Source organism: Brienomyrus brachyistius, chromosome 9 (assembly GCF_023856365.1).
Source record: "Brienomyrus brachyistius isolate T26 chromosome 9, BBRACH_0.4, whole genome shotgun sequence".
Classification (NCBI taxonomy): Eukaryota; Metazoa; Chordata; class Actinopteri; order Osteoglossiformes; family Mormyridae; genus Brienomyrus; species Brienomyrus brachyistius.
The window spans coordinates 7,275,648-7,295,930 of record NC_064541.1 but is presented as its reverse complement, the minus strand read 5'-3'; the positions used below and the strand labels follow the sequence as shown (position 1 = coordinate 7,295,930).

The following is a 20,283-nucleotide window of genomic DNA, read 5'->3' as shown; positions in this document are numbered from 1 at the left end:
GTAGATTAAATCCTTAATCCCTTATATGTGTCATTATACCATAACAACGGTTATCGCTGCCTGTAAGATCCGTTACGAAAAATTTAAATATCCTATTAAACGTGAAATATAAGTGGAGAGCAATTGATAAAATATAGTTTTGTGATTAGATATTCGACAAAAACCAGTGTATTACATTTTCCTTAAAAACTCGTCGCTCGGGATATGGGCAGGGTTCATTCCCATACAGTTACGCCACTCACAATAATGGATTAAAGTTTATTCTTGTACAGTCACCCTTTTCGCATGCAAGGGAGTGAAGTTCATTTCAAGCGGTGCTGCCACACCATACGAATACCGAATAACAGAGCCGTATATGACTGTATATGAGCGCCAACGGGAAGAATAGCGCCGGAGGAAATAACATCCTGTTTACAATGGTTTTATACCAAATAAGCAACTTCGAGATAAAAATAACACAAGCTGTCTAACACCATTTAACTTTTTATCCAAAAAAGATCAAATGGAAGGTAGCGGTATTTGCAGTTGTGTTGTTTACATGGACAGAGCAGCTGCGCAGCATGACTCTGATGAACACGACCATAGCTCGGCCCGATGCGGGGAGCGATTGTTTTAGCCTGATTAAACTTAACGTGTGTAAGCAGACGTGCAGCCGTAAGGAGTGAGGTGGTGGGCGTTTATTACAGTCAGAACTCAGTTTTACTGGCGCTGCAAGGCAGACAGTACAGATTACGGAGGTGTCTGGTTTCTGGAAACGCGTTAATTTCTGTCTGACTGGAGGAGTCCGCTCTCCCTGCTGTGTTTATCTCCAGTATTTATAGGAATGTGACAGAGCAGTGCTCTTGTACTCCAAGGTTACCATGCAAAGGTTACAGTATTGACAGTGTTTCTACGCCTGTGACGCTTTGATCTGACCTCGGGATTCCGTGGCTGAATACCAGCATTTTTCAGAAGTTCAAAGGTGTAAACAGTACAGCGAATTCTATCGCCGTGCACCATTCCCAGCCAGGAAAAACGGCTGTCGTCCGTGCTGTCCGTGCCGCGTCGGTGGACCACGTTTCTGGTGAGAAACCTGCACTGATTTCCTCAGAGCAGCTCAGTCACCTGTAGATGCGGGAGGGGACGGGATGTCTGTGATCTCCTTTCTGCGCCGGGCCTTTAGGTGCGTATCTGAGGCCGATCGTTCATCTACAAAATGCATTGATTTTACCTGTAGATTCAGACATCTACGTTTTAAAGTAAATAAACAGGTTTTAAGTTAAACGTATTTATTTGTGACTGCGTCGCATTAAAGCCATATTTGACAAGAAGTATGCTTATATTTTCTGATCTTTGGTATATAGTGTATATCTCAAATAAAATTTTTATTGATTTATTTGAAACTGGGCATGTGAACATGCAACTTTTGCCCTAATCCATTGACCTGCGTCATAACGGCACCAAAATCATTCCACCACATCAGATCCCCAAAAGCTCAAACTGGGGGTCAAATAAGCAGCTTTTCCCTCTGAGGCTCTGTCTCCAGGCAACACCATTCCTTGCATTCCCTTCCTCCCTCCCAGGCTGTGTGGCTTTCCCGCTGTGGCTCCGATGTTCCAGCTGAGGGCGTTCTCCGGGGCGGATGCCATCAATGCACTGCGGCCTTTCTACTTCGCCGTGCACCCAGATTTTTTTGGTCAGCACCCCAGGGAACGGGTAAGGGTGCTCCGTATTGAAATGCCATTCGGGAGCCAGGAAAGCCTCAGACAGGCTGGGTTTTTGAGTGTTTCTAAGAGTCTGAGATCTTTGCAATTCTGCCCTGATTAGTTCCCTCTGGCCCATGTAGTTAAGAAATTCAGCACGAGCTCCCATCGCTGTGCAGGCGACGCAGAGCTGTGCACGTCTCAGAGGTCCATCAGCACAACGTCTCAGTGTCTGAGAGCTTCCTTCAGCTTAAAGATAACAGAGAAAATGTTCTTCTCAGTGCGCCCAAAAGCGAAGATGTACTTGTCATCTGTGAGCTGTTTTTGAAGACCAAAGACTATGTCAAGGATTAACGAGTCAATTTCAACAGCAGCCTTAGCATTAATAACCCTCTCAGCAGCACCTACAGTATAATATAATGCCACCGGCTTCAGAATATTGCCAAGATCCACAACAGAAATTCTTATAATAGCTGTTAAATGCCTCCACAGTCTGCCTCCCCCGCATCTTTCTAACACGGCTGTAATTTCCCTCCTATGTTCGTAAACCCCCCCCCACCCAATCCAATCTAAATATGTCATCTTAAAGTAATTTTTGCTATGAAGTATCTGTTTTAACTATACTGCATCTTTACAGCACTTTCTCATAATAATTTACATTTAATTAATAATCATTCAGAAATAAAAGTAGTTTCAATTAAAAGGAATGTTGGTTTAATTAATGATGTATCACATGCGGGGTCATATTGAGCCCACCCTCACTCTTATTTAAATTCTTTTTTTTTTTAATAGGAAGTGAATGAAAACTCACTCAAACGGCTCAATGGCTATTTGGAAAATTTGGAGAAACCCGGTTCCCGCTTGCAGAAACCTGCCAAGCTGACCTTCTACGTCAGAGACACATCAGACAATAACAACGATTCACATGCGGCAGGTAATTCTGGCCCTGTCTTGTGTGTCTTGGCCAATTCTGTACACTTTAATACCAAAGAAACATGCTGCAGCCTCTGGTGATTAACTTGCCTTGTTCCCTGACGGGCTGCTTTAGTTACTTAAAGGGGGTTTTCAAAATGAACATTCCTGTGTTACTTGTGCCTGAGTCTGTTTTTACTGTCAGACAGCCCCAGCTTTCGCTCCGTGAGCTTCACCCTGCACACCAAGGATGTCCTGAGCACCGTCATGGACGTGCTGAGGTCCTGCAGCTTGTCCGTGGAGCACCTTGAGGAGCTAAAATCCTACTCGGAGCAGGCCAAGTCCTACCCCAAAGCTGGAGAGCAGTTCTACAGGCCCATTAAGTGGGATAAGAGCTACTACATCTTCACGGGCTTCCGGGACCCAGAGCAGGAGCTGGAACAGGCCAAGAGGGTGGAGACCACACTGAGGTGGTCAGCCAGGGGATGCAGAAAATGCCACATAAGAGTTTCTGGGGTTTCTTTTCCTAGCCAATTAGATTTCTCTGGCTGGGAGATTGTGCTACCCTTCTGTAAATCCGCATGCTTTCATGCTCGGAGTGACATTTCAGGTGGCACTCCTTGATCTTTCTTCTGATGCATGTCTCCTTCCAGCACGTGGCTGAGGAACAACGAGGCGGCGGCTGCAAGGAAGCAGGAGGACAGCGAGCCGCGGCGGGAGGAGCTGCAAAGGCTGCGGGAGGCGCTGTGCCAGAAACTGGGCCTCAGCGGTATCAGGTGACCCTCATACTGTGTTCAGGCGACATGACGCTCAACCTGTCACCAACATCAGGTGACCCTCATACTGTGTTCAGGCGACATGACGCTCAACCTGTCACCAACATCAGGTGACCCTCATACTGTATTCAGGCGACATGACGCTCAACCTGTCACCAACATCAGGTGACCCTCATACTGTGTTCAGGCGACATGACGCTCAACCTGTCACCAACATCAGGTGACCCTCATACTGTGTTCAGGCGACATGACGCTCAACCTGTCACCAACATCAGGTGACCCTCATACTGTGTTCAGGCGACATGACGCTCAACCTGTCACCAACATCAGGTGACCCTCATACTGTGTTCAGGCGACATGACGCTCAACCTGTCACCAATATCAGGTGACCCTCATACTGTGTTCAGGCGACATGACGCTCAACCTGTCGCCAACATCAGGTGACCTTCACACTCAGGGTTACGGGCTGTGCTGACTACAATACATCTAAGATTCCTTGAGCACAGTTTGCGATTGTTCACATGAAAGAATAATTAGGTACAGTTATACAGATAAAGTTAGGGACCCCTTGTACAAGATGGATATTTGTAATACCTCTCCTTCACAAGACTCCTTTGTTGGGTTGGGGTTTGAAGTGTGGTCAACAGATTTCTCACCTGCAATACTCCACTTTCCTGCAGGTGGCAGCGAAGCTGGGGAGTCGCTCACAGATGCTGCCAGTTGCAGAGTTTAAGTCGCCTGTCGCAGCAAAATCCTGACTCGCTGCATAACCTACATGGTAACAGTAGAGGGTGCCAATTCCCCAATACAAACGATGACCTCTGTTTTCCATTTGCTGTAAAAATGATACACATTTATGATGCTCTTAAAACAGGAAAACTATATCCAGATTTTATGTTTTAAAGTATCACATTTTCAGTGCTGCTTTTTAGTATAGTATGATTATAAAATTATTTGTGGTCAGGAAATAGGTTTAGAATGAAATCGTGTAGTTAATGTCAGGCATATATAAAAACCAGCAGTGTGTGTAATATTCCCTCAAATTTCTGTCTTATAGGACACACACTTGTATTTGCTGACCAATCAGGGATGAACGCTTCTGGACATGTGATGTTGGGAACCACGGACGTCCATCACCAGTGGTCAAAAGTGAGACATTTATTCTTATGAAAAATCAGTCACATTTTTCTTTGCTTTCATATACAATTAGAATCTCATGTACGCGGGGGCTGAGGTTAACATGGCATTTATCACATGAAAACATCTCAGTTCTGTGGGCGGAGCCCTGGGTCCTCTCTTCATGCCCATTCTTGGGACTCTTGCTTAATTCTGTAACAATGTTGCAAATTCATTGGTTTCATAACAAATGTTCATTGACAAGCATTGATAACATATATTCAGCACAGACATTTTCTTTTTATTAAGTGTCATCAGTTTTTGACTGACTGATTAAGCTGCCATTTTGCTATTAATTGTAGTTGTAGTCAGGTGGGTGGGGGTCACTGGCCCCCAAAGGGATACTTAACACAAATATTTGGTATTTTCTGTTATTGCAAAGGTGTCACTAAATAAAACGTAACCCAGTTACTCTGCTTGTCAATGAACTTTAACTCAGGCCTCTTTTATAACTATAATTTGGGTTTCAGTTTATTACTTGAAATGAATATTTTACCTAAAAGTACTGATTGTTTCTATTTTGACATGTTTTTTGTAAACAATAGGATAAAGTAATGATTTTGTTATAAACCAATTTGCAGTATATTTACTGAATTAAGCAAGTATCCCAAGACTTTCTGTGAGCTCTATGTGCATGTTTTCCACATGCAAAGCAATACCGGTATTATACACACGCTAGACTGCTGATGACATGTGTGGCCTCCTCGTATAGACAGAGTGTTTCTTTCATGCATTTACAGATATTTATTCATTCATAATAATGAGGTGCAGGTGTCAGCCAGCTTCCTGGGCCGTTTGTTGTTGAGGGCCGTGCTCAAGGGCCCAGTGGTGAGATGATAAATCTTCCCTGAGATCCCTGAGCTGCTGAACTGCCCCCCCCCTCCATTCCCCCCCCCCTCCATAGCTCTTTGAGCGGTTGCCCAGCTACGAGGCTCTCCTGCAGCAGGCCGACTGGCTGAAGGACAGGATCAGCCTGCTGGTGGGCGGCATCCAGGTGATCCACATCGAGAGGCTCGGACCCGTGCTGCCCCTGCAGGACCACTACAGCACCCTCAGCACCTTCCACAAGCGGCTACTGCCGCAGCGACCAGCCCTGCACCCCCGCAGCCTACAGGGCCTCACCATGACACTTGAGAAGTGAGCGCCCCCTACAGGCCTAGCCCTCTAATTTTATCCAGCAGTCTGGTATAATGCTCAGGTTCACTACACTTGGCTTTTCGGGTTGCATGACTTTAAGTGAAGTAGAGGACACCCAGTGCTGGTGAATTAGACCCCAGTTCCCCCCGACTATGTCAGTTTGGCCTGGGGGAGTCATAGCAGGCCACAGATAAGTATCAGGAGGTTGTGGGATCGCAGCTCCCCCTTAAACCTACCTCCCTCCGCAGTGACTGCTCCAGTCCCCGCCTACACGAGCTGGGTTATTTCATCATCCCCACGGTATGTGACACTGATGAGCTACAGGTCTTCCTCCTCAGCCGAGCCCAGGAAGCCCGGAGACTCATCCGGGACAGAGAGCTGTGAGTGTGCCCCCACCCACCGGCCTGTCAGCGCCATGGTCCCTGGGGGCACTGCAATTAATGCCAGATCTGTGTCATCCCCTGCAGGCTGGAGGCAGAGGAGCGGGACGTGGTCCAGCGCTGCCTGGGCTCACTGGCACTGCACAGTCTCCGCAAGGAGCCGAGCGTTAGCAGCAGACGCATGATCCCCTGCTGCCTGCGGCTGATGGAGCAGCGGCTGCCCCAGCTGCAGGGTCTGCGCGTCTGCGTATCTCACTTCTACTCCGTCATGCAGGACGGGGACCTGTGCATCCCTTGGGATTGGAGGGGCTGAGTGGGGGCCCCAGAGACTGGTGGGGCCAGTCGTTTGAGGATGCTCTTGGAATAGGGTTCATAGGAAGCTAAACCCACAGCAGTGTTTCCATGGTGACACTGCCCTGTCGCCTCTCTGTAATCGAGATGGACGTACAGCCTTAGCTGGATGCTAATGTCTGTTCCTTCATCACATCCTGGTTAACAATTGAAGAGAGGCCTGTAAGTGCGTACAGAGTCTGTGCGCAGTGCCCCCCCCCGTGACTAAGCTCTCACAATGCTGCTGTTTTCCTATTTCCGGGGCCTCAACAGCCCCTCCCCCAATCACATGAAGCACACCCTTATACCTGCGTAGTCGGGGGTATGTAAGTATTACATCTGTGCTCACAGACCACAGGGAACTAGCTGACCTCAGTACTGACACCAGATCACAGGTCTTTGCCCTGCTAAACCCACATAAGCCTCATACCAGGCTCAGTATTTTGGGCATACAGGTCGGGTCCCTCCCAGTTAGCTGAATGAGGGACCCTGACGTACCTTCAGCACGTGTGTGTGCGTGCATGGGGACCTACCTGGGGCATACACTGCTGTATGCCCGGTGCATGCTGGGACAGGCTCCAGCACCAAATCAGGTGTCAGTGGGCGTGTCCCTTGTGCCCCGTCCACACTATCAGCCCAGAAGAAGGAGTGACATTAGTTACTGCAGATTGTCTATTCGATGCAGAGCCCTCTCATTCTGAAAGGATGCGTTTGATTTCTGCTTTATGTGAACAAGTTGCAGCTAGTGATCAGGGCTGGGAACAGATACAGGATTAAGGCGGATGGAGAAATGTGTTGCTCACTGAGCCAGAGTGATTGGCGCCCTCTTGTGGTCAGCCTGGCTTTTTATGTTATCCTCACCATACGTGTGAGGCGAAAGATGACGTGAATTTATTTGTGATTTTCACGTTTTCGTGTTTCCATTTAAAAGTGGCAAATGCTTTTTTGTTTACAGAAAATTCTTATTGATGAAATTATACACATAACCGGCCACTATATTTGTCAGCAATGTCCAACACTCAGTGTTAAAACTAATAATTTTAAAAGAATAAAACTTAGCTGTTTTAAAACGTATTGGTGAATTTTGTGCAGGTAAATATAAGGAAGTTAACATGTTGTCTGTTAATCCAAATGTCAGGTCTCAAAGCAGAGTTATTTCTCAAAAGTAGCATGTAATGCAATGGCTGTTATTTACACTGATGAGCCAAAACTCAGGCTACTCCCACATGAAGATGAAAATATGTTGACTGTCTTGAAAAAATGGTGCATGTCAAAGTCTGGGATGGAAGCTAAGAGTCGTAGTTGACATGTTTGCCCTATGTGTAACGGGGCTCCATGCTCTGTGTGTCTTAACACGTTACCTCCGTGATCATCATCAAAATATTCTGCCATTTGTGTCCCAGAAGCTCTCCTGTTGGTTTGTACCACACAGGTTAGCTTTGTTCACTTCCGCATCGACGAGTCTTGGCCACCCAACATCCTGCTGGAGGTTCATGGTTTTTCTCTCCTTGAACCACACTCAGTAGGTGCTCACTGCTGCTGACCGTGACCTTGACCATGACCATGACCATGACCATGACCATGACAGCCCCACAAGCCGTGCTGTTTGAGGTTCTCTGTCCCAGTCATCTGGCCTTAATGATTTGGCCCTTAGAGTCACTCACATATTTATCTCTGACCTTTTCTTCCTTCATTCAACATTTGAATAAGGTACTAATCTTTAGCTTACCAGACCTTAACATGCACCCAGTTTATTAGATAATCAACATGATTCACTTTATGTGGGGGTGGCTATAATGTTATGTACACACACACATACACGCACTTCCTCAGACTCTCTGTTCCTGTTTCCTCCTGATGGTTGGCAGAGTGCCCCCAGAATCTTGGAGTATATCCAAGAAGCCAGCCTCACCCTCCTGACTCGTCCCACCCTCCTGACTCGCCCCACCCTCCTGTCTCGTCCCACCCACCTGACTCGTCCCACCCTCCTGACTCGTCCCACCCTCCTATCTCGCCCCAGCCACAATGCCTACTTGCGTCTCTACACTCACGTTGCTTTATGTGCAAAATTGGAAACATCTACCATTCTTATTTATTCCTGTGCTTAACTGTAATGAGACATTTCTGATTTCCCCGCCTTGTTCCTGATCCTTTTCTGTTTTCCAAATGATTGAGACCTTGAAGTAAAACATGCCTCTAGGGAGCCTCCAGGGTCACCTTCTCATTCATGACACTTTTTATTAAGAGGTATTTTTAATGATACAGCAGTTGAATATTTGTCCGTGAATCACTGAGGACTTCCTGCATCTTTTTTTCTTTGGGATCACTGAGTTCCTCGGCCCTCATTTATGAGCTTCTATAATGGCTCCTGAAGACCTGATAACGCTGAAGGTGGCATGTGGCGCATGCTGGAAAGATGGCGATGCTGTATTATATCATTAATAATGTAGAGCGACCTCCCAAAATCGCCCATGTCTGGGAGGCACTGTGCCCCTTGTGTGATGTGAACGCATGCGGTTCGCCGTGGTTTTCACTCCTCCGAACGCCACACACCCTACAGCGCCCGATGATGCCAAAAATCGTCCCACAGCAGCATAACGCTCACAGTGATCTGAAAATCGCATGAGCATGTGCCCACGGTGCTGATGGGCCCACCAAATTAAACCTACTAGGAAGATTAACTCACATGTAAGCAAGAAGAAGAATCAGTTTCCTGTCAAAGTGGGCTGAACGACTTGCTTCCTTGTTCGATATTCTAGGAGGGAGGGTAAGAGTAACAGAGGCAGCCCCCAGTGAATGCATCCTGGTCACGTCACCCACAGCCATCTTGAACACGTCCTCTGCCCTTTTTACTTTGGTTTTCCACGCACGCAGATCATCTGGGACGGGGTAATGGGGGTCATGTGGGGGTCATGGGGGTCATGTGGGGGCCCTCGGGGCTTCGTCCTTCAGCTTGGTCACACGCAGCTTCAGTGGCTGTTGCACATCTGGAGTGCCACCATAACAGGGGGTCCGTACCCCCCTCTCCACAGTGACAGTTATGTCTCACTCATTCAGCCTGTCGCCTGGGATACCATTCACTCTCAGTCAGGATGTTGAAGTTTTACTAAAGCGATTGTAATTACTTGGATCCAATCATTCTTCCCTTCCTTAAACTTCCCTAGAATTCCCTAGAAGTAATGAAATGAAGGTCATTGATTTCTTCTTATATGTACAAATAGTATTGCCAACGTATATTTCACAGAGTAATGCTGACACAATGCACCAAAGCCGCATCTCTCACTTCTGCAGAATCACACAGCACAAAGTCAAATGAATTCTCATTCATAATCGCATTTTTGTCTGCTCCCTCCTGGGGTCGTATTACAGAAACTTCCTAACTTCCAGATCCTGTTGTAACTGTTTGGTAACCATGGTAACTAGGGTCAGGACCTGATTTACAAATGAAGACTTTCTAAGTTATTGTTCCCATTCTAACTTAAGATAGGAAGCTTGTGTAAGACACTTTTGCTAACTTCCCAAAATCTTACATAAATTCCCCTAACTTTAGGGTAACGACACAGCCCTGCCTGTTACATAACGATAAAAAAGTACATACACTGCGGCCATGTTTTACTGTGATAGCATTACGGCTGTTACATTCCAAGACCTACTGTGGATAATAGCGAACAATCCGAGGATCCCAGCATTTTTATGTACTTACATATAAGGTAAATTATAAATCACTCACAATAAAACATTAAACATTGTAATTAAATACAGTCATAGTAAAGTACATTGTATATTCAATTCAATGAAAGGAATTATGACATTTTCGTCTAATTCTCAAGAGACAATACAACAATGAAAAAATATGCATCAGGGGATGAAGGAGCAATGAAAATCATGCTTTTTACACCCTTCAAAGGACAAAGGAACAATGAAAAAACATACTGTTACACATGTAACATTTTTTTCAGGCCACGGTAAACTGCGGGTAATTGAAGTCAACATTCAGTTTATATCCTATTAGAGATACAAAAAGCACAATGAAATCTTATGTACTTTCATAAAAATGCAATGTAACCAATTAGATGTTTAGGGTTTCGTATAAATCCCACCAACTGAGTTTCATGGGTGACTGACAGATAATTTTAATGGTTGCTGGCATCATTTCAATTGAAATTTAAACAATCATTTTAACGACAATTTAAATTCTAATTTAAATAAGCATTTAAATAGCACATTTATCGCTAATTGTTTAAATTTGAGTTCAAATTTAAATATGCATTTAAATTGTTATTTTAAATTAGAATTCAAAGAGGATTTGAATGACATATTCATTTATTGAATATTGTCACAAAACTCACTCCATATATTTCACCAAGCCGAGTTAATGTGAAGATCGGTCTTTGTGAACCATAGAAGGGCATAGAAAAATGTGACTGATCTTTTAACACAGAACAGATGCTGTGTCATTGTTAAATGGCAAAGATTGTTTCTCCTAAAGTAGCCCTAAATGACCTAAACTTTTTATGTTAGAGATCTGTGATGTATATCTGTAATATTTATAAAAGAAAAGCAGTACCTAATTATCTTTAATTATGGTCTAATAACTGCCACCTTTGTAACATTTATGATGTATTTGTCATTTGCGTAAACCAGGCGCTTCCAAAGCACAGGGCTGAATTCTTGTACAAACAGCGTGTATCATATTTGTATCTTTTTAATATTAGTAGACAACTGACGTATTTTGACATTTAAAAAGAAGCCGACGCAAAGGAATTCTCAGCATGGGTGTTGAGAATATTGTGTGTGTGTGTGTGTGTGTGTGTGTGTGTGTGTGTGTGTGTGTGTGTGTGTATGTGTATTATACTCGACAATCATCATGACTTTCAAGGGGGTTGAATACTTTTGAAAGCCGGCGTATGCTGTGTTTTAAGTAATGGAAAGAACAATCCGGCATAAGAATTTCATTGTTTTCCCTGAATGCACATGACAATAAAACTGTAAACATGCACATTTGTGGCGTCCTTGGTAGGGGCCCTTTTCCTAACCCTAACCCTGCCCACTCTTACAGTCTCTGCCCTAAGATGCTGTGGCTGCACACCCACGTACACGTCTCACAGTTTGGAAGAAGGTGATGACGTAAAATCTTTCACACGTAAACCATGTGACTGACAAGAAGAGCAACAGGAGCTCTAGCAGCTACAAAGTCTTTTTGATTTCCTAAGTATTTCCCATGTATCGTCAAACATTTTACAATATAATTCAATTTTTATAGAAAACAATAAATAATTTGAAATGAGTCAGTAATGGTGGTTAGCACTGTTGCCTCACACCTCTGGGATCTGGGTTCGAGTCTCCGCCTGGGTCACATGTGTGTGGAGTTGGATGTTCTCCCCGTGTCGTCGTAGGGTTTCCTCCGGGTACTCCGGTTTCCCCCCCACAATCGAAAAACATGCTAAGGCTAATTGGAGTTACTAAATTGCCCGTAGGAGTGCATGTGTGAGTGAATGTTGTGTGAGTGTGCCCTGCGATGGACTGGCCCCCCATCCTGGGTTGTTCCCTGCCTCATGCCCATTGCTTCCGGGATAGGCTCCGGACCCCCCGCGACCCGGTAGGATAAGCGGTTTGGAAAATGGATGGAATAGAGTAAGTAATGAGCCTCTGATTTCAGAGTTACAAAAAACTTTATTACAGGAACCTGCTAAATGCTGTTCTCAATATGCGCAAATGTCAAATTGATGTGACACATTCAAAGTAATGGAAAGGAATTGAAATATACAGAGTAACAGAGTAATTTACTGTAATTTGATATTGCGATTACCCCCCTCCCCCCCCCCCCCCAAAAAAAAAAAAAAGTCTTCCCAGATAGTTACTGGCTGCTGACAGATAGGGAGCCAAACCAGTGGTGGACCCAGGGAGGGAAGCAGTGCCGAATAAGGTGCCCTTACCATGGTCTAAGTGGCCCATATGGGTACTGTCGTGGTTTTTTCTCCTTCCCCGCCAAATCAGAAGTCAGACGGCCGCTTGTGTAGTATCCAGATTCTTCTCTTTATTGCAACAATGAAGTTACAACCAAGGCCGGACAAGTAAAGTGTGTCCAATACTGTTTTACACCAATTTTTATACAAGTTCTTATCATTTAACAATATCTCGTCACTTAAGCATCATCATTCCTTCAGCCATTCACAATCATTGTTTTTTCCCTTAATCCACACCCCTAGGTGATCAGTTTGTCCATCATTTCTTTTACCGTTTGGTCTCTCGGCTGAACATAATGGTGGCGCGAGCAGCTCCACTTGGTTTTTTAAAAATGCTCAGCCGTGAACTTCTGGTGAACTCAGGGGAATCCCTTCCTTCAGTAGTAACCCTGGCAGTTTCAGCCTGTTGCACATTGTGCAACTAGAAGGTTGATAATATATTTGTCCTTTAACATAGTGATAAAATATACGCTAATAAAAGTGAATATTCATAGATTCAGGACTAACATAAAGTAGCTAACAGAAACTCAGACTAACAAAAGGTGCAAATACATACTCAGTTGATTACATTGTGTTGATTACATTATAATGTTTACATTGTAATGATTACATCATGGATATTTGGCATACTTTTTAATAACATCATAATACTTATATTCTACGTTATATAGTGCTAAATAATATTCCATATATTTCCCCCCTTTGGGACTCCAAGGAGTCCCACACACAATCCTGTCCATCCAGCCTAGGAGGGAGGGCAAAAACCCTATGACCTAGGGAAATTCCACTCCCAGTCCGCCACAGGCGCGGCCCCCCTTCAGGGTCCATGGCAGGCATGGCTCACAAACTACTAAGGCTGAGAATCAACCAACAGCAGCACAGGGGGTACATCAGGAAGGGAGGGGAGGATCGCCATACAATGACCTCCCCTGGATATACTGCATATATAGCAGGACTACAAAATCTATTACAAACCCAATACAAAAACAGATATATCTAATACCAAGATAACTAAAAGGTTAACAAATAACATTGCAGACCATTATAACAGACAGTCTGTCCTAATCAGAAAAATCCCAGATGTCGTGGGAGGCAGGCATTCTGCATGTCTCCTGCTCGGAGTATTCACACACGGAACAGCCAAACTTCAGCTATGGGCAGGACTGCATCCAAGGTGTCTATGTCGCCATCCGTTTCCGTGTTGGTCCAGGAGGATGCCGCTCCAAACGGTCCTCCCACCACTCTAGACATTGCAGCTATAGTCGCCTGCCGGGACAGTGCTCTCCCCACTAGGGAGCGAACAAGAGGAACTACACAACAAAAGATTAGTAGCAGAGCAAAAATGAGCACAGCACCCACACAGAGTGCTTTCATAAGGGCTTGCCGCCAACTTCCCCACATATCATACCACTAGTCAAACAACCCATCATGTTGTCCTGCATTTCTTGCCATCTCATCCTGTAACCCCTGCAACTTTCTCATAGCCTCAGTAAAGGAACCATCCGGGGCTGTATTATTAGGAATAAACCTACAGCACTGATCCCCGAACAGCACACACACTCCCCCTTTTTCTGCCAGGAGCCAATCCAGGGCCATCCTGTTCTGCCAGGTCATCAGACTGGTGGCCTGAAGCTGCTCCCCCAGAGATGCGAGTGCCTCCTGAGTATAGTTGGTAAACCTCTGCTGATTATAGTACAAATAATTTATCCATTCCACATTTTTGTTAAGAGTAGGCCAAATAAATGTTGATTCGAAACCAGCAGCTATCTCACTTCTCACCTTATATTTCTCTGGAATGCCCCTCGGCTGGCCAATCGCATCTATATATACATTGGGATTATCCTAGTAACTTGTAACAAATCTGTGGGACCTAGATTCAGGACTAACATAAAGTAACTAACAGAAACTCAGACTAACAAAAGGTGCAAATAAATACTCCGTTGATTACATTGTGTTGATTACATTATAATGTTTACATTGTAATGATTACATCATGGATATTTGGTATACTTTTTAATAAAATCATAATACTTATATTCTGCATTATATAGTGCTAAATAATATTCCATAGTACTCATCCAATGGAAAAGGGTTCTGTTATGAAGTGCCCTTCTATTGGACAGAATGTGATGCAGTGCCCCATAAGGTGCCCTTACCATGGTCTAAAGCAGATGAAATGATGTACCCTTTTTATTTTTTTGCTCCTGTCCATCCAACAGCCTGAATCCTCCACTGAGCCAAACTCACATGACCTCACACATTATCAGTAGGGGATAAAATATCTTTTCTGAGTTCTGCAAAGAACTCAACGCCACGCTTATCTGCAAACATTTCTGCAACCTCTCTTCTAACGGCTTCAAACCAGCACCGTTTCATACAACTGTTTTGCATCCATTTTTCCTTTGCCATAAAATCCACATAAGCACTGCACTGATTCATTCTCTGAATTACAAAGCTCGCTCTGTTTTTCGACTCCTGGCCTCCATCCTGCAGGAACTGTAGCAGAGCGTTTTTCAGTTCTGACATGTATTTACCGTACACCACTGCATTAGCATTGATGTACAACTCAGAAGTTTCAAAATGTGCCACCATCTTACACATGATATCACGTTTAGTGTTTTCTGGCAGGGGGCAGCTTACATCAAGACTAGTCTGGCTTGATCTACTTGTCAGATAGTCTTCCACAAGTTTAAAGTGGAATTTAATGACATTGTTGTTGATCACATGCTCACCCCTTTGAGACCTTTTACCAGTGTCTATAAGAGGCTCCTGGAACTGGTAGTTTTGATCTATAAGTTGAATCGTCTGCAGTGTCTCTTCTTGGATTGCCTCCATTTTTTTTTGATCTTCCTCTGATGGTGGTTCCTGTGACTCTTTCCCTGATTGTTTCCTTTTGCCATGTTTGCCAGTTTCTATGACACCAGGAAGGTCGCTCAATAAAACACCTGTAAAAGCAAATCATTGTTTATGTGAGTTACCAGTAAGAGAATGTGTCTGTATTTTTCACTGTCATTCTGAGACCTTAATTTTTTATGAATATCTTTCATACATTAAAGGGAAAATCCTCTGGCAATTTTGTAATCCGATTAACTTCATGTCCGGTGGAGACTGAGGGAGCGGTCATTCTCATGCTTAACACCCACACAGAGTGCTTTCATAAGGGCTTGCCGCCAATTTCCCCACATATCATACCACTAATCAAACAACCAGTCATGTTGTCCTGCATTTCTTGCCATCTCATCCTGTAACCCCTGCAACTTTCTCATAGCCTCAGTAAAGGAACCATCCGGGGCTGTATTATTAGGAATAAACGTACAGCACTGATCCCCGAACAGCACGCACTGTCCCCCTTTCTCTGCCAGGAGCCAATCCAGGGCCATCCTGTTCTGCCAGGTCATCAGACTGGTGGCCTGAAGCTGCTCCCCCAGAGATGCGAGTGCCTCCTGAGTATAGTTGGTAAACCTCTGCTGATTATAGTACAAATAATTTATCCATTCCACATTTTTGTTAAGAGTAGGCCAAATAAATGTTGATTCGAAACCAGCAGCTATCTCACTTCTCACCTTATATTTCTCTGGAATGCCCCTCGGCTGGCCAATCGCATCTATATATACATTGGGATTATCCAAGTAACTTGTAACAAATCTGCGGGACATAGATTCAGGACTAACATAAAGTAAATAACAGAAACTCAGACTAACAAAAGGTGCAAATACATACTCAGTTGATTACATTGTGTTGATTACATTATAATGTTTACATTGTAATGATTACATCATGGATATTTGGCATACTTTTTAATAAAATCATAATACTTATATTCTATATTATATAGTGCTAAATAATATTCCATAGTACTCATCCAATGGAAAAGGGTTCTGTTATGAAGTGCCCTTCTATTGGACAGAATGTGATGCAGTGCCCCATAAGGTGCCCTTACAATGGTCTAAAGCAGATGAAATGATGTACCCTCTAGGTGAAGCCTTTTTATTTTTTTGCTCCTGTCCATCCAACAGCCTGAATCCTCCACTGAGCCAAACGTGATCTCACACATTATCAGTAGGGGATAAAATATCTTTTCTGAGTTCTGCAAAGAAATCAACGCCACGCTTATCTGCAAACATTTCTGCAACCTCTCTTCTAACGGCTTCAAACCAGCACCGTTTCATACAACTGTTTTGCATCCAATTTTCCTTTGCCAAAAAATCCACATAAGCACTGCACTGATTCATGCTCTGAATTACAAAGCTCGCTCTGTTTTTCGACTCCTGGCCTCCATCCTGCAGGAACTGTAGCAGAGCGTTTCTCAGTTCTGAAATGTATTTACCGTACACCACTGCATTAGCATTGATGTACAACTCATAATCTTCAAAATATGCCACCATCTCAGACATGATATCACGTTTAGTGTTTTCTGCCAGGGGGCAGCTTACATCAAGACTAGTCCGAGCTAATCTACCATTCAGATAGCAGTTCACAAGTTTAAAGTGAAATTTAATGACATTGTTGTTGATCACATGCTCACCCCTTTGAGACCTTTTACGAGTGTCTATAAGAGGCTCCTGGAACTGGTAGTTTTGATCTATAAGTTGAATCTTCTGCAGTGTCTCTTCTCGGATTGCCTCCATTTTTTTTTGATCTTCCTCTGATGGTGGTTCCTGTGACTCTTTCCCTGATTGTTTCCCTTTGCCATGTTTGCCAGCTTCTATGACACCAGGAAGGTCGCTCAATAAAACCTCTGTAAAAGCAAATCATTGTTTATGTGAGTTACCAGTAAGAGAATGTGTCTGTATTTTTCACTGTCATTCTCAGACCTTAATTTTTTATGAATATCTTTCATACATTAAAGGGAAAATCCTCTGGCAATTTTGTAATCACTCATAATTATTGAATTAAAAGCTTATGCCCACAAAAACTGCAACTATCATTCTGTTGGGTATCACGTAATTTAAATTGCATAGTTAAAACAATTGATATGTTACCTTTTATCAGTTAAACCTGTTGACAAACAGTAAACGAAATAATTTCTTTATTATTATTATTATTATTATTATTATTATTCCAAGTTTACCACACGAGAAACACAAGGAACATTTAAATAGGTATATTGCACCTTATACACGGCATGATCTCCTCACACGTCTCTTCCTTTATATGGTGACCGACCTCGATGACAAAATCTGGTGTATATGTCCAGAATGAGATGATCCGCTTCACATTTCCCGGTTGCCCCTCCCACTTACCTTCTGCATGAACATCTGCCCTCTCCTCTCCCGAACAGTACCCAGATGAGCTTTCTGTGGAACTCTGTGAATCTGTCTTCTCTTCTAATCCCAGCCTGGCTTTCATCATTCTCTCTTTCTCATTGATCAGTGGATGATCTCCACCAGCCACAGCTAAGACAAACTCCACAGCCTCTTTTACAGAGCCAATGACTGGAAGAACGTCTATGAACCCCACCCACACCAGTTCCCCATTGTCTGTGGACATTTTGTCAGGACTGGATATGTCACCGGTGGACATGGGGGTAGACATGTGTTTAATACCTGTAGCCATGACAGAAGTTCAGACTAGCTCAGATTACAGGGTGATCTGTAAGGAAGACAGACATGAGATTTAAAGTGTGTGAGATAATGGACAGTTCTGGACGTCGACATTTTATAATCAGAGATCTGGTAACCATTGGTTCAGAGGTAATGAGGCACAAGACCTTGATCCCATTAATAAGGTAAGTTAATGAAATGAAAGAGCCTAAACAGCCCAGAGATGCTTGGTCAGGATGGACACTTTTCCAGCTCCATTCATCGCTGTTCAGCAATCTTTAAATTCGATTCAATTCAACTCAGTTCATTTGTATTTGTATAGCGCATTTTGACAACATTACATTGTCTCAAAGAGCTTTACATGATCCCTGCCCAGTAGCTGAATGCCTTCTATACAAACCAATCTCAAATGTCTGTATTCTAGTCAATAAGGAATCTACTTTCATTATGGTTTTACAGCTTGTTTGCTTCCACAATTACTCTGAGTTCCTTTTATCTTCATATCCCTTACAAATCCCCATGCATGGAATAAGATACCTATCTACTTCAAAAATGCAGATGTGTGTCAAACGACTTTCAGGGAAATAGTACATTTAGCATTTGTTAATATTATAAAGCACAATTTTGCACAAACCTCTAAATGGCAACAGTTACTGATCGCGACCTGTCGCCCTCTAATGGACAATTCTTCATCTTGCCTTTGCTTCTTTCCATTTTCTGCTCTGCTATGTGTATTTTGTTTCCTAGTGTTTGTCATATAGCACTGGCTCTGCTTCTTGTTTCAAGTCATTGTTCATAATTATAAAACCCCAGTTTACCAGTGACTTTTTCATATCTGTGTCTCCTGAGTGGTGTTACCATTTGCCAGCTAGTTTTTAGTTCTTAGTTGAGTTCCTGAGCTGTTTGCATACATTAATTTTGGGTCTGGTTTTTATCCAGTTCTTGTATCTCTTAGAGTTAATTCGTTCTCTTTCATTAAAAGAACATCTTGCACTCGCCTTGCGTCTCCAACTCACTGTTGATGACATAATGCAATATCTGTCTTGTTTAAGTGTTGTACTGAGTTCGCTTCTCGTTTTATCTATATTACTGGTGCCTGAAATGGAACATGGTCTATATATATAAACCATGGTCTAAAATTAGTGCTAGATTAGCATAAATTCCTGTTATTATGCAATATTTACTAATATTAATATTACATTATTTCCATACAGACCCAACGCAGACTTATTCCTTAAGTATAAAATCCAAGTTATTTGTGTCAGTTATTTTGACACCGCCCAGGACACCAAAAATCGGAAAGTCCAGAATATAAAATGGCGTAGTATAAGTATATAGGCATATCCTAACATATTATTTTTAATGTCGAATACAATGTAAATGCTTATTGGTTAGGAAATATAGACAAGAAAAAATGCTCAGTACAGACTTTCAACACTTACTGTAGAGATAAATACATAGAATAAAACATAGAATATTTAAAATTACAAGGACAAGTCTCTGGAATTTTTATTCCTAATTTTTTTCGATACAGTCTTAGTTCAAGCCACGAATACGCACCGTACTGTTTGAAATAACTAAATATCTATTAATAACTGTACACGATTTTAAAGCCCCATTTCTAGCAGTCTTTGGTGAAGTCTATTAACCACACTTTTCATTATCTAATCCTTATTGAATCCTGAAAATTGTTAATAAGGAGCCATTCCCATTATATTAGAGCAGCTAAAACCACTGTGCTGTTCACCTAACGGTAAAATTCCCATTCAATGCCCTTTGCGATTCCAAACTTTTGGCTGGTTGTGTATGTATGAATGCATGTATGTATGTTTATAAGTATGCACGTATCTTGTGTGCGTGGTCACTACATATTAAAAACAATCACGTCACTTAACGCAAACAGAAATGCAGGTACTTACTGTAAATTAATGCTGTTGATTACAGTCACAGTAATTAAATCTTTCAGCGAGCTGCCGAGACGCAGAATAATTAAGTGAGCACCTCATTATACCTTCGCACAGAGATACGTCACAAATAGTGTATTTGTGACGTGGGAATGTTGCTTTAAATCCGGAAGTCAGTCTGGTATCCCCAGTCAGTGCTGCTTTGTGGTCTGGAGATATTCTGGTCAGTCCCCTCAGCAGACCCGGCGTAGTACGCAAACCGATCGCACATTTCCGCAACAATTTATGGTGACAGACCCATTTCTTAGCTTTTCCGTAAGGCATGACAAACTGGAATATTACATGTCATTCGTATATCCCTGAGAATTCAATGGAAAACATAGTGCGATTTGCTGAAAGAAAGGACTGCCCCGTGATTAGGTAAAAGCATGCCTCAAGCACTGCCGCGACATGAGGACTGAATGCAAGAGATTTAAG

General features: G+C 43.1%; 2 protein-coding genes across 5 annotated transcripts; one reads left to right on the top strand and one right to left on the bottom strand.

The window, feature by feature from the left end:
• Window positions 1–209: 209 nt before the first annotated feature.
• Window positions 210–7,467, top strand: tcaim (T cell activation inhibitor, mitochondrial). 2 transcript variants are annotated; one of them, XM_049027050.1, is made up of 10 exons: window positions 210–1,063; window positions 1,563–1,695; window positions 2,475–2,616; window positions 2,800–3,064; window positions 3,248–3,370; window positions 4,051–4,148; window positions 4,428–4,519; window positions 5,451–5,683; window positions 5,932–6,063; window positions 6,151–7,467. In XM_049027050.1, exons 2-10 carry the CDS (start codon window positions 1,591–1,593, stop codon window positions 6,374–6,376), a joined length of 1,416 nt encoding a protein of 471 aa, XP_048883007.1. In that variant the 5' UTR covers window positions 210–1,063; window positions 1,563–1,590; the 3' UTR covers window positions 6,377–7,467. The 2 variants fall into 2 exon arrangements, with proteins under 2 accessions (XP_048883007.1, XP_048883006.1); XM_049027049.1 differs by having other exon boundaries at window positions 211–1,162.
• A 4,966-nt stretch (window positions 7,468–12,433) lies between these two features.
• On the bottom strand, window positions 12,434–20,006 carry LOC125749626 (uncharacterized). Of its 3 annotated transcripts, none has more exons than XM_049027056.1 (4): window positions 19,822–20,006; window positions 17,603–17,951; window positions 16,633–17,097; window positions 12,434–14,839 (listed from the first exon to the last, which is right to left on the bottom strand). In XM_049027056.1, the coding sequence occupies exons 2-4, from the start codon at window positions 17,913–17,915 to the stop codon at window positions 14,613–14,615; spliced, it is 1,005 nt and encodes a 334-aa protein (XP_048883013.1). In that variant the 5' UTR covers window positions 17,916–17,951; window positions 19,822–20,006; the 3' UTR covers window positions 12,434–14,612. The 3 variants fall into 3 exon arrangements, with proteins under 3 accessions (XP_048883013.1, XP_048883011.1, XP_048883012.1); XM_049027054.1 differs by having other exon boundaries at window positions 12,434–15,102; window positions 16,896–17,097; XM_049027055.1 differs by lacking the exon at window positions 16,633–17,097 and having other exon boundaries at window positions 12,434–15,304.
• Window positions 20,007–20,283: the final 277 nt, after the last annotated feature.